The sequence below is a fragment of the Sphaeramia orbicularis genome, chromosome 7, assembly GCF_902148855.1.
Source record: "Sphaeramia orbicularis chromosome 7, fSphaOr1.1, whole genome shotgun sequence".
NCBI lineage: Eukaryota > Metazoa > Chordata > Actinopteri > Kurtiformes > Apogonidae > Sphaeramia > Sphaeramia orbicularis.
The window spans coordinates 4,795,651-4,806,854 of NC_043963.1; the positions used below are offsets into that span (position 1 = coordinate 4,795,651).

Consider the following 11,204-nt stretch of genomic DNA (forward strand, 5'->3'; position numbering starts at 1 on the left):
TAAATTCAACATCCTTGACTGTGGAATCTGAACACATTGTAAATTCATCCCACGGGCCGGATAGGAACCTTTGGCGGGTCACATTTGGGCCCTGGGCCGCATGTTTGAGACCCCTGATTTAAACCGTCAGGATAGAACGCAAGTCCAGCAAAATAACAAACCTAACATGCTGCACTTGAAAACCCTCAGCCTTCTGTCCATGCCAGGGTTTCTCAACCATTTAGGACCAAGCCCCACTCACTGACACACACACACACACACACACACACACACACACACACACACACACACACACACACACACACCCGCCCGAAACCATTCGTGGGACAGGGTGTGGTGGGGTGGGGTACTTCTACAACTAAGGCAATGGACCTGTACGTGGAGGATGTCGATAAAGCTGTTGAGAAAGTGAAAGTGAGCTCCCCTCACCTTATCACTGTTGACCCCGCCCCTCACATGTATTGTAGTTTATTTTGTCATCGATCCAGCTGATGATGTCATCATGTCTATACATGTGCTGATGTCAGATCAGTTGCTTCTATATATGTGCCACGTTTGAAGTAAATTGCAGCAAATTTGATGTTTTTATAGACATTTGAAATCTCACCCATTTTAAGTCAAAGGGGAAAAAAGATGTAAAAAAAAAAAAAAAAAAAAAGATAAAACAGGTTCAGAAGATGAATGAATTAATTATTTCTATATACTGTTATGTTTTTAGTCATTTTATGTTGTCTTAATTGTATGTAGCTTTATACGCTGTTACTTTCTTTGTATCGTACTGATGTGCCTCTTGGTCAGGTCTCCCTCGAAAAAGATTTTATCTCAAGGGACTTCCTAGTTAAATAAAGGTTAAATAAAAATAAATAAAAATTGTTTGATGTATAATATATTTGTAAGTTATTGCATGTTGTATTTAATGCATCTGTGGGGAATTTATTACACTTTGTGCATTGTCCACTGTTTCTTAAATCCACTGTACAGACCAAAGACCCCAATGACTGTTGCTGAATCAACACACTTTGTATTCACAGGGTTAAAAGGAATGGGACACGAGTCAGACACGATAATACACACAAATGGACAGAGGTGGAGTTCAGATTCTTTATTTGAACGGCAGAGAAAAGTACATGGTTCTTACCACATCATGGATTTGTTTAAAGTACAGTTAACTTCAACTTTTTTTAGTAAGTTAAGTTAAGTAGCTTTTGACTTTTCTTTAACTGGACCCACACCTGCGTCGAAAAGAGGAGGAGACCAGATTTCCACTCCATCCCTGTCCAGAACCAGATGACCATCATCTGTCATGGTCAGACGCATCCTGCCCGACTCCTTGGGGGAGTAGGAATTTGAAGCCCAAACTGGCCCGTCTCTGTTGTACATCACCAGGTTGTTGTCCTCCTGTAGAACAATGCGGAACCCGCCTTTACCGTTGGTTTCTGAGAACCAAAGTGGAGCCCAGGTGTAGATGACAAAGTTGCCATCCTCCTGTGGAAACAAAAAAACAAACAAAAACTTACACTACAGAAATAAAATCCTGTGAGGCACTAAAACCACCAACAAATGAGATTTTTTTTTCTTCTGGGAGAAATTTTCGACCTTAAATCAGATAATCTCTGAATTTGTTTCTTACAAATACGACTTTATCTCAGATTTTTTTTTTTTTTAAATAACGCACCTTAATCTCAGACTATTCCATTTATTTCCAAATAAGTTCATGACAAACCTCTGTCAGATCACCTTCAGTCACTGCACACTTAACACAACACCAAACCAAACAGATCATACAGGAATTAGATGGATGTTTCTCACCTGGAACACAGCTTTGTAGTTCCCATTTGTGCTGAGGAGGTAATCTCCTTTACGCATCTCCTGGCCGGTGCTGATAGAGGTCTTACTCATGATTCTGGAAACAAATAGATTGAAATTAAATATATATGAACATGTCAACCAACACATATTTTCAACAGAAAAGAACAATCACTCACATACAAAAAGGGGATCATTAGGGTCCAACAAACTGACCTCTAGTTTAACTGAGGGCATTTTAAATATCAAATATGTCACAACAAATTATTTTAGTCACTTCACGTTTTATCAATTAAAAAAAAAAAACTGCTACTTGGTCATTCAAATATAATAAGAGTCCAGCGTAGCACAGTGAAAAATCACTGCAACTACTGACGTAAAAATGAGCAAAATAGTTTAACCTTTCAATTTTCAACAGCAAAGTCAACTCAATATAAAACACTGAACTTTTTCCAACAGAAAATGGTTAAAATTTAGGCAGAAAACAATGCATTATTAATATTAGGTCAAAAGATTAGACGTTACAATAAAAGGACACAAAAAAGTGTATACATTTAGCAGTTCATTTCTTTGTTCATCATTAGTACTGAAGCTAACGTCCTGCAGTTGGATGGAATCTGTCTGTGCATTAGTTTAGCGTTCATATTAAACATATGGGATGTTTTCTCACCCAGTCGTGCAGGTCAGATTCAGAAGCTCTTCCACAAACAGATGCTCATGAAGCGGCTGCTGCTGAAGTCTAAAGGAGCCCAGGTTATAAAGCTGATGAGACGCTGAGGGGGCGGAGTCAATGCACAGAAGAGGTGTGATTTACATAAACACCAGGAACAAGGAAAGTATACAGCTTACGCAATGATACAACTAAAAAAAAACCTGTTGATAGTGGTGAGATTAGATTTACACTTCACCTCATGTTACTTTTGTTTTCATTTTGTTTTGTTTTAAGATTTCAGAAAAATGGTGTCAAATGGATTTTTTTTTTCATACTAACAGAAAATAATGCCATTAGGAATTATCCTAGAAGTCAGTCCTGCCTTATATCTTCAGTTTTAGAGATACTGACACCAATTTCACTGTAAAAATTAGTGGTCCAATCAGAACTATTCATAAGAAATAAATGAAAGTCAGGATTTGTGGCAACTTCAAAATTAATTTAACCTTTCCTAAGCAATGTATCTCCATTTCTTACAGTGTCATCCACAACTGAAAATCAGATATTTTCCTTTATTCAATTAGGCCCGAGCCGAGTAAAGCCGGCGCAGGGCCTATTGAGTCTGCAGTGGGCGCACGGGGACGAGATCACCAGTGACGCGGTCGCCTTTCTCCACTGTCACCACCCTCACACATATTCACATTCACGACAGTCACACCTTTAAGAACATGTACATGACATGTATGCAAACCACATATTTACACCTGCTCAGAATGAATGGGAGTCAATGGGCCACACCCAGTCAGGGTCAGTTACATGAGTGTAAGTGCACGACACGAGACTCTGGACCCCACAGAGACATGGGGGACCTCGAGAGCTTTCAAATATGGCCCAATACATGGTTGCCATGGAAACGGTTACATTGTTCTCGGTCTGATTATTATTATTTTTTATTATTATTTATTTTTCTTTCTCCTGCGCTTTGAGCTCAAATTTGACCCCCTGAATATTTACAAAAACTCACCTAATTTTGCCCAAAATTCAGAAGTGCACAAAAATGAATTTACATACAGGTTTCATAGATGTCGGTAAAGAAATGTTGCGACAGCGCCCCCATGAAAAGTTTGTGGTAGAGTCATGAAAATCGCTACACAGATTCATCGTCAGGAGACAAACTAAAAACATTATTATGGCCACGCCCCTAAACAAACCACAAGTCTGCCATGTTGGATTGAAATTTCCAAAATGCTGAGTCAGCGTATTCGCTGACGTCGTATTTTAACTATCTCCTCCTTGGGCGTTTGGCCAAATGAGCTCAAAATTGGTGTACAGTATCTAGAGAAGTGGGGCATCAAAAGTCAGCTGAATTTTTGGGATCGGCGTCACCATTTTTGTGCGACGAGGTTGCAAACTTTGCAAAGCTTTTTTGAAAATTTACCATTACAGAAATTACTTCAGCTCAGACATATGAACACCGATTTGACTCAAATTTGACTCAGACATCTTTCTCCAAGGCCGACACCCATTTATCAAAAGAAATTAAAATTTCGCACTGTAGTGCCCCCTACAAATGTACTTTTATGAAAATTGCTTCAGTTCAGACATACAAACACCGATTTGACTCAAATTTGACTCAGACATCTATCTCCCAGGCCTACACCCATTTATCAGAAAAATTTTAAATTTGGCGCAATAGCGCACCCTACAACTTTATCTTTACGAAAATTGCTTCAGTTTGGACATACAAACACTGATTTGGCTCAAATTTGAATCAGTTGTCAATCTCCCAGGTCAGTTCATCCGTCTGTCTGTCTGTCCGTGTACAGGATAACTCAAAATGTTAAGGACGGATTTGGATGGAAATTGTAGGAAATGTTGATACTGGCACAAGGAACAAATGATTTAATTTTGGTGGTGATCGGGGGGGGGGGGGGGACGACACTGATCTGCCTTGGTGGAGGTCTGCGCTCTCCGAGTGCTTTTCTACTTTCTACTGTTTTCTTCTGTTTTCTACTAGTTTCAGTTGTTTTCTACAACTTCCTATTGTTTTCTGCTCGTTTCAGCTGTTGTCCTGTAAATATTCGTCACGTTCTCAGTCTGGATATAAACTGCTCTGAAATGATCAAACATCAGTATTTTTCTGCTTTTTTTTCATGAATCACTTAAACTTCAGTCCTGCTCAAACTGACCAAACATTCCATCAGTTTCAGGACTTTAACCCTTTAAATGTCAGTTTATTGATCTGAAATATTACTGATTTATTCCAAAAAGCACTAAACATTCATTGGTTCTAAATAAACAGTAGGGGGCGGGGCTTTAGTGGTTAAAGGTGAACGGTACAGATGTTAATATAGACGTGAGTTCAACTATAGAACCATAAATATTAGAGTGTACATGAACAGACTAGTGTGTGAACTGCTGCTGTGCCTTAGATTTACCTTCTACAAACACAGTAACTCAGACCATTAAAGGGAAAATATTACATTATTTATTCAGGATTTCATGAACTATGATGTAGATTTTATACTCATTTATTTTTATAATTCATTGATTAATGTTTGACTGTTTTCATACTGTAATTCATGAGTGTATATTTTCTACGTCTTTTAATTTTTGTCTGGTTCTGGTTCTGATGATGTAGGAGAAAATGTCCAAGTAAAGATCTGGTGGAAAAAAACAAATAACGTGTTTTCGGTTTTACAATCAGAGGTGGATTCCACGGTACTCGCCCACACCTGTTGGCTCCAGATGACCGATGTTTGTAACCAGTGTTTACTGACCCAACACATGGACCCAGCAGAACATGTTCTGTGGAACCAGAAAGTTTAATTTCCTCAAGTAAATACAAGAGTGTTTCCTTGTGAGTCACGGTTTGCAAAGGCCGAGGTCCAGATATGGGTTCCAGTGAAGGGGGAGGTTTCTGATAAGCCTCCACCTGATCCAGGCAGTGGGTGGAGAGCAGTGGAGACTCCACCTCCAGAGACTACACCACCTGCTTCCAAACCATCTCCATCATCAGATCCAAGGTGAGTCCAGTCCACGGACACAACAGACCCACATCCACAGACACACAAACACACACATATACGCAGCAGCATGTGTTGCAGCTGATTCCAACCATTGGCTGCATTTAGTTTGTGTGTGTGTGTGATGGAGCCACCCCTTTAGAACTAAACCACATTTAGGCACAAATATTTAGAAGGAGATCTGAGGTTGAACAAAAAGTTACGAGTCAAGAAAAGTTTTTCCACTACTTTATTTTATAATAAAAAATAAAAGTGGATGGAGGTCAGAGCCCTGGGGAACACCTGAGGAGACAGAACAACGCTGAGCTGAAAACAGACCCAGCTGAATATAATGAGAGTGAACAGAAGGATCTGAGGGGAACCAGAGGAGGGCCACTAGAGTCCAGGACCAGGAGGTCATGGACCTGCATGGACTTTCACCTGGAATAAAGGCATTATGGAGTTGAATCATTGGAAAGATCAGAGGAGGACGTGGTTGTCTGATGCGTGTGTTTGTCGTCTGCAGATCCAGACCACCGTCCAGGTGTACAGATCCATGGGCGACGCCCAGATGGCTGCTGAACACCTCAAGAACAAGTGAGTCCAAACACAGGTTATTGGAGTTGAAGACCACTCCACTTTGCAATGTTTGTCCTCATGAGTTCAGATTTGCTGAGCTGCTGCAGTTCGGTTCATTCTCACCTGTGGTCGTCGTGTTGCAGGAGTGAGAAGGAGCTGGCAGTGCCGCAGTCGCTGGAGGCTGACACCGCCGAACTGAAGAAGATCCTGCACCAGCTGACGCAGACCAGATCCGACATGAAGACGCAGATCCGGGGTCTGGAGGAGGAGCTGAAGATCCTCAAGAAGAACCACCAGGAGGTGAGTGGACACCGTCCCACAAAACCTGGACCAACAGGACAAACTGACCAAAGCCATGAGATGGAGATCAGGAAACATCCTGAGAGACCAGGTTTAATGACAACAGAAGGTCAAAAGTTCCACACATGAGCGTCACCCACGTGGACCACGTGTTTTTTTTTGTTTTTTTTCCCAGTGGCCCTAATCCTCTTCCGTAGCATAGACAAATTTCAGCCATTATAAGTAAATGGAAATTTTTTTTTTTTTAAATTCAGAAAACATGTGAACTTTGACCTACTTTTCCCAAAATGTAATCACATTTATTCTGGGTCACTGGCAATCTATAAACCCAAGTTGGTGTGAATTCAACCAATAGTTTTGTTGGTAAAGTGTTAAAACAAACACAGAAACAAACAAACTGAACCGAAAAGAACACCTCTTGCCTCCCCTTTTTTGGGTGGGTGGGTTGGAGTAATTATACAAAATAAAGAGCGAGGGAACCAACAGGCAGTTACACTTTATCATCTAAGGTAAAATAGGTCTTTCACAGGTGATATTTTATGGTAGTAGACATTTTTTCTATATAAACAAGTTATGACGTTACGTTACAATTTACGAACGTATCGTATGACGTAACGTATGACGTACTACATGTACACATTTTCATCCTTTCGCATGTTATTCAATGCCATTTGAGGGCGTATTAATGTACGCCAAGACCTCCAGTTTACATATCCATAACCGCTAACCCTAACCCCTAATTGTGCTAATCGCTAAACCTAACCCTAACCCCTAATCACTAACCCTAAACCTAACTGCTAATGACGCTAGCTGCTAATAGTGCTAATTGCTCACCGCTAACCCTAAACGTAACCCTGACCGCGTGTTATTTTAGGCGGCGTGAACATACACGCAGAAAGCTTATAATGCCTACAGATAACACAGCAATTAAGCAGTGTGTTATCTGTACGCAATTCATGATATCATATTGTCAAACTTGTCAATTCATATTGTATATTATTTATATACATATATATGTAAATAATTGAAAGTATAATCTAAAGTATAATATAATCGAAAGTAAGTGAAGGATCTGAGCAAGAGGGGAACTATTGTGAAAGAGGGGTTAGGCAAGTGACCTTGTGATGGATTCTAGCAGGAAATGGGGAACTGAAACTTAACTGAAACTGAAACTAACGGTACTTAACTGGAAAGTACCGGAATAAATTACGAAATTAATGGCCAGACTTAGAGACAAGCATAGGCAAGGCAAGGCAAGTTTATTTGTATAGCACATTTCAGCAACAAGGCAATTCAAGGTGCTTCACACAGGACATTGAAATAAAAGAAACAAAAAGAAACACATTTAAAACATTATAAAAGAAACATGTAAAAGGTGATTAAAAACAGCAAGTAAGAAAACAACACATAAAATAAAATAAAAAAAAAAATAGAATAAAATAAAATACAAATAAAAACACACATATTAAAGTAAGAGTTGCAGTGCAGAGTTTCAAAGAGAATATAAAGCATAAGTAAGCATAGGTATTGTTTATAGGTATAATTCAGCCCCGTTGGAAGTAGTTAAAAACGCTGGGCTTAGGTAGAAAACTCAGAAGTAGCTGCAGCAGCATCAGGAGATCAGACTGCACAGAGAAAATCCTGAAACCCTCTATTCTGGCTGAATTCTTCAAACCTAAAAAGAATACAGTTAAACTGGCTGAACAGAGATGAGTTTCTACTTCTCACTTGCTGGAGGTCCATCCTCGCTATTATTCTGAAATGTTGTATTACGCTGAATTCTGCAATACAGCTGAGTTTTAACAACGAAGGACTTTGACTCATAGGTGCTGTCGGCCCCGCTCCATCTGTGGACTGTCCCTCGGGGTCACCAGGACCGGGACCCTGTGGCTTTCACCTGCTGTGGATTTAAAGGGACTTTTCCATAATTTTGAGTCATCTGGAGCACAAAAGGGGAAGCCTGGAAAAACCCTCCCCTCTACTGCAGCCCAGCATCGAACACGGACTTTAATGACAGCTCTGCAGGTCCCTCAGAAAAGACTGTGAACCCAAACTGGATTAAAATCAATTTGTCGAATTTTTCCCCTTTTCACTGGAATTACCTCATGGACTTTTGGACTCTGATTTGCCCACCCTGAACTGGACTTAAAAATTGCCTTTGCGGACTCTTCTGGTCATTTCCAAGAGGATTCGGAACAGAGACATCGATTGAATTAAGACAGACTGATGGAGGAGGAATGAAGGCTGTCTTTATGAAATCCATCAGTATTTAATCCCATTTAAAATTGATTATTTTTAGAAATTAATGTTTTTATTCTTACACTTTGCTTGCTAAAAGATTGCATTCAATAAAATTTTTATCGAAAGATAATTTTCCCCTCTCATTTTGAGTTATTTTCCCAGAATAGTAGACTAATGCTCGTAACTGTAAAAAGTGAGGTTTGTGTGTGCTCTACATCAAAGGTTCTAAAGGTAAATTTAGCCGAATTTCCTCCTAACATTTTAATGTGTGCTTAGGGTTCTCTAGTCTGGACCTTAGAACAAGACCTGATCAGGAACAAGAGCCTAAATCCAATGGAAGCAGCCACCACAACCGATCAGACTGGATCACTCACTGATCTAGTGTGGGTTTCTCCTGTCAGTGAGTGGGACTGGGGTTAGAAGGGCAGAGATCGGGATTAAAGGTAGTTAGAATCAGACGAGTGCTTCCCAATTAAAATCAGCTTAAATAGTGTTTGTTAACTAGGAGGAGTTAGTTGAGAGAGATCTCCTCCCGACTCCTGATTGACGACCTGGACCCCGTCAGATGGAGAGCTGATCCAGCCAGACTACCGACGGGATTTGACAACTCCAATGATTGTTGCTGAATCAACACACTTTGTATTCACAGGGTTAAAAGGAATGGGACACGAGTCAGACACGATAATACACACAAATGGACAGAGGTGGAGTTCAGATTCTTTATTTGAACGGCAGAGGAAAGTACATGGTTCTTACCACATCATGGAATTGTTTAAAGTACAGTTAACTTCAACTTTCAACTTTATTTAGGAAGTTAAGTTAAGTAGCTTTTGACTTTTCTTCAACTGGACCCACACCTGCGTCGAAAAGAGGAGGAGACCAGATTTTCACTCCATCCCTGTCCAGAACCAGATGACCATCATCTGTCATGGTCAGACGCATCCTGTTCGACTCCTTGGGGGAGTGGGTATCTGAACCCCAAACTCCCCTGTTGTCTCTGTCGTACATCACCAGGTTGCTGTCCTCCTGTAGAACAATGCGGAACCCGCCTTTATCGCAGGTTCCTGTGGACCACATTGGAGCCCAGGTGTAGATGACAAAGTTGCCATCCTCCTGTGGAAACAAACAAAAACTTACACTACAGAAATAAAATCCTGTGAGGCACTAAAACCACCAACAAATGAGATTTTTTTTTTTTTTTCTGGGAGAAATTTTCAACCTTAAATCGGAGAATCTAAGAATTTGTTTCTTACAAATATGACTTTATTATCTCAGTTTTTTTTTTTTTTTTGGGGGGGAAATAACACACCTTAATCTCAGAATATTTCATTTATTTCTAAATAAGTTCATGACAAACCTCTGTCAGATCACCTTCAGTCACTGCACACTTAACACAACACCAAACCAAACAGATCATACAGGAATTAGATGGATGTTTCTCACCTGGAACACAGCTTTGTAGTTCCCATTTGTGCTGAGGAGGTAATCTCCTTTACGCATCTCCTGGTGGGTGCTGATAGAGGTCTTACTCATAATTCTGGAAACAAATAGATTGAAATTAAATATATATGAACATGTCAACCAACACATTATATTTTCAACAGAAAAGAACAATCACTCACATACAAAAAGGGGATCATTAGGGTCCAACAAACTGACCTCTAGTTTAACTGAGGGCATTTTAAATATCAAATATGTCACAACAAATTATTTTAATCGTTTACGTTATTTTATCAATTTATAAAAAACTGCTACTTGGTCATTCAAATATAATAAGAGTCCAGCGTAGCACAGTGAAAAATCACTGCAACTACTGACATAAAAATGAGCAAAATAGTTTAACTTTTTAATTTTCAACAGCAAAGTCAACTCAATATAAAACACTGAACTTTTTCCAACAGAAAATGGTTGAAATTTAGGCAGAAAACAATGCATTATTAATATTAGATCTATTAACATACTGAAGTATTAATTCAGCTTAGTTTTTACAAAGAACTTATTGTTTAAAATCCCTCAAAGTTACAATAAAAGGACACAAAAAAGTGTATACATTTAGCAGTTCAGTTTGGAAAAAAAAAAAAAAAATTTCCAATCCCTAAGACAATGGGACAGAGACAATCAGAAAAGTATTAGCCTCACTGAACATTTTTTTTTTTTTTTTGATGGAGAATGTTCTTCTCGAATGTGAACACTGAGGAATGTGAGGCAGATTGATGTGACTGTAAAATGTTATGTCTCTTACACTTCAATTAAAAAAAAAAAAAAAGTACTGAAGTTAACGTCCTGCAGTTGGATGGAATCTGTCTGTGCATTAGTTCAGCGTTCATATTAAACATATGGGATGTTTTCTCACCCAGTCGTGCAGGTCAGGTTCAGAAGCTCTTCCACAAACAGATGCTCATGAAGCGGCTGCTGTTGAAGGTTAAAGGAGCCCAGGTTATAAAGCTGATGAGAAGCTGAGGGGGCGGAGTCAATGCACAGAAGAGGTGTGATTTACATAAACACAGTGGCGGACCGTGCATTTCACTCCTAGGCCTTCAGTAGTGTTCCATCTGAATCAATCCACCCCTCAAAAAATATTTTAGGGTGTTAATATGCTGACGTTATACACCTGCTAGCGG

At 39.6% G+C, this 11,204-nt stretch overlaps 1 protein-coding gene across 1 annotated transcript; it reads right to left on the reverse strand.

Annotated features, from left to right (window-relative positions):
• Positions 1-9,288: 9,288 nt before the first annotated feature.
• LOC115422992 (mannose-specific lectin-like) lies at positions 9,289-10,983 on the reverse strand. Its single transcript, XM_030139657.1, has 3 exons — positions 10,937-10,983; positions 10,027-10,120; positions 9,289-9,696 (listed from the first exon to the last, which is right to left on the reverse strand). Exons 2-3 carry the CDS (start codon positions 10,114-10,116, stop codon positions 9,403-9,405), a joined length of 384 nt encoding a protein of 127 aa, XP_029995517.1. The 5' UTR covers positions 10,117-10,120; positions 10,937-10,983; the 3' UTR covers positions 9,289-9,402.
• Positions 10,984-11,204: the final 221 nt, after the last annotated feature.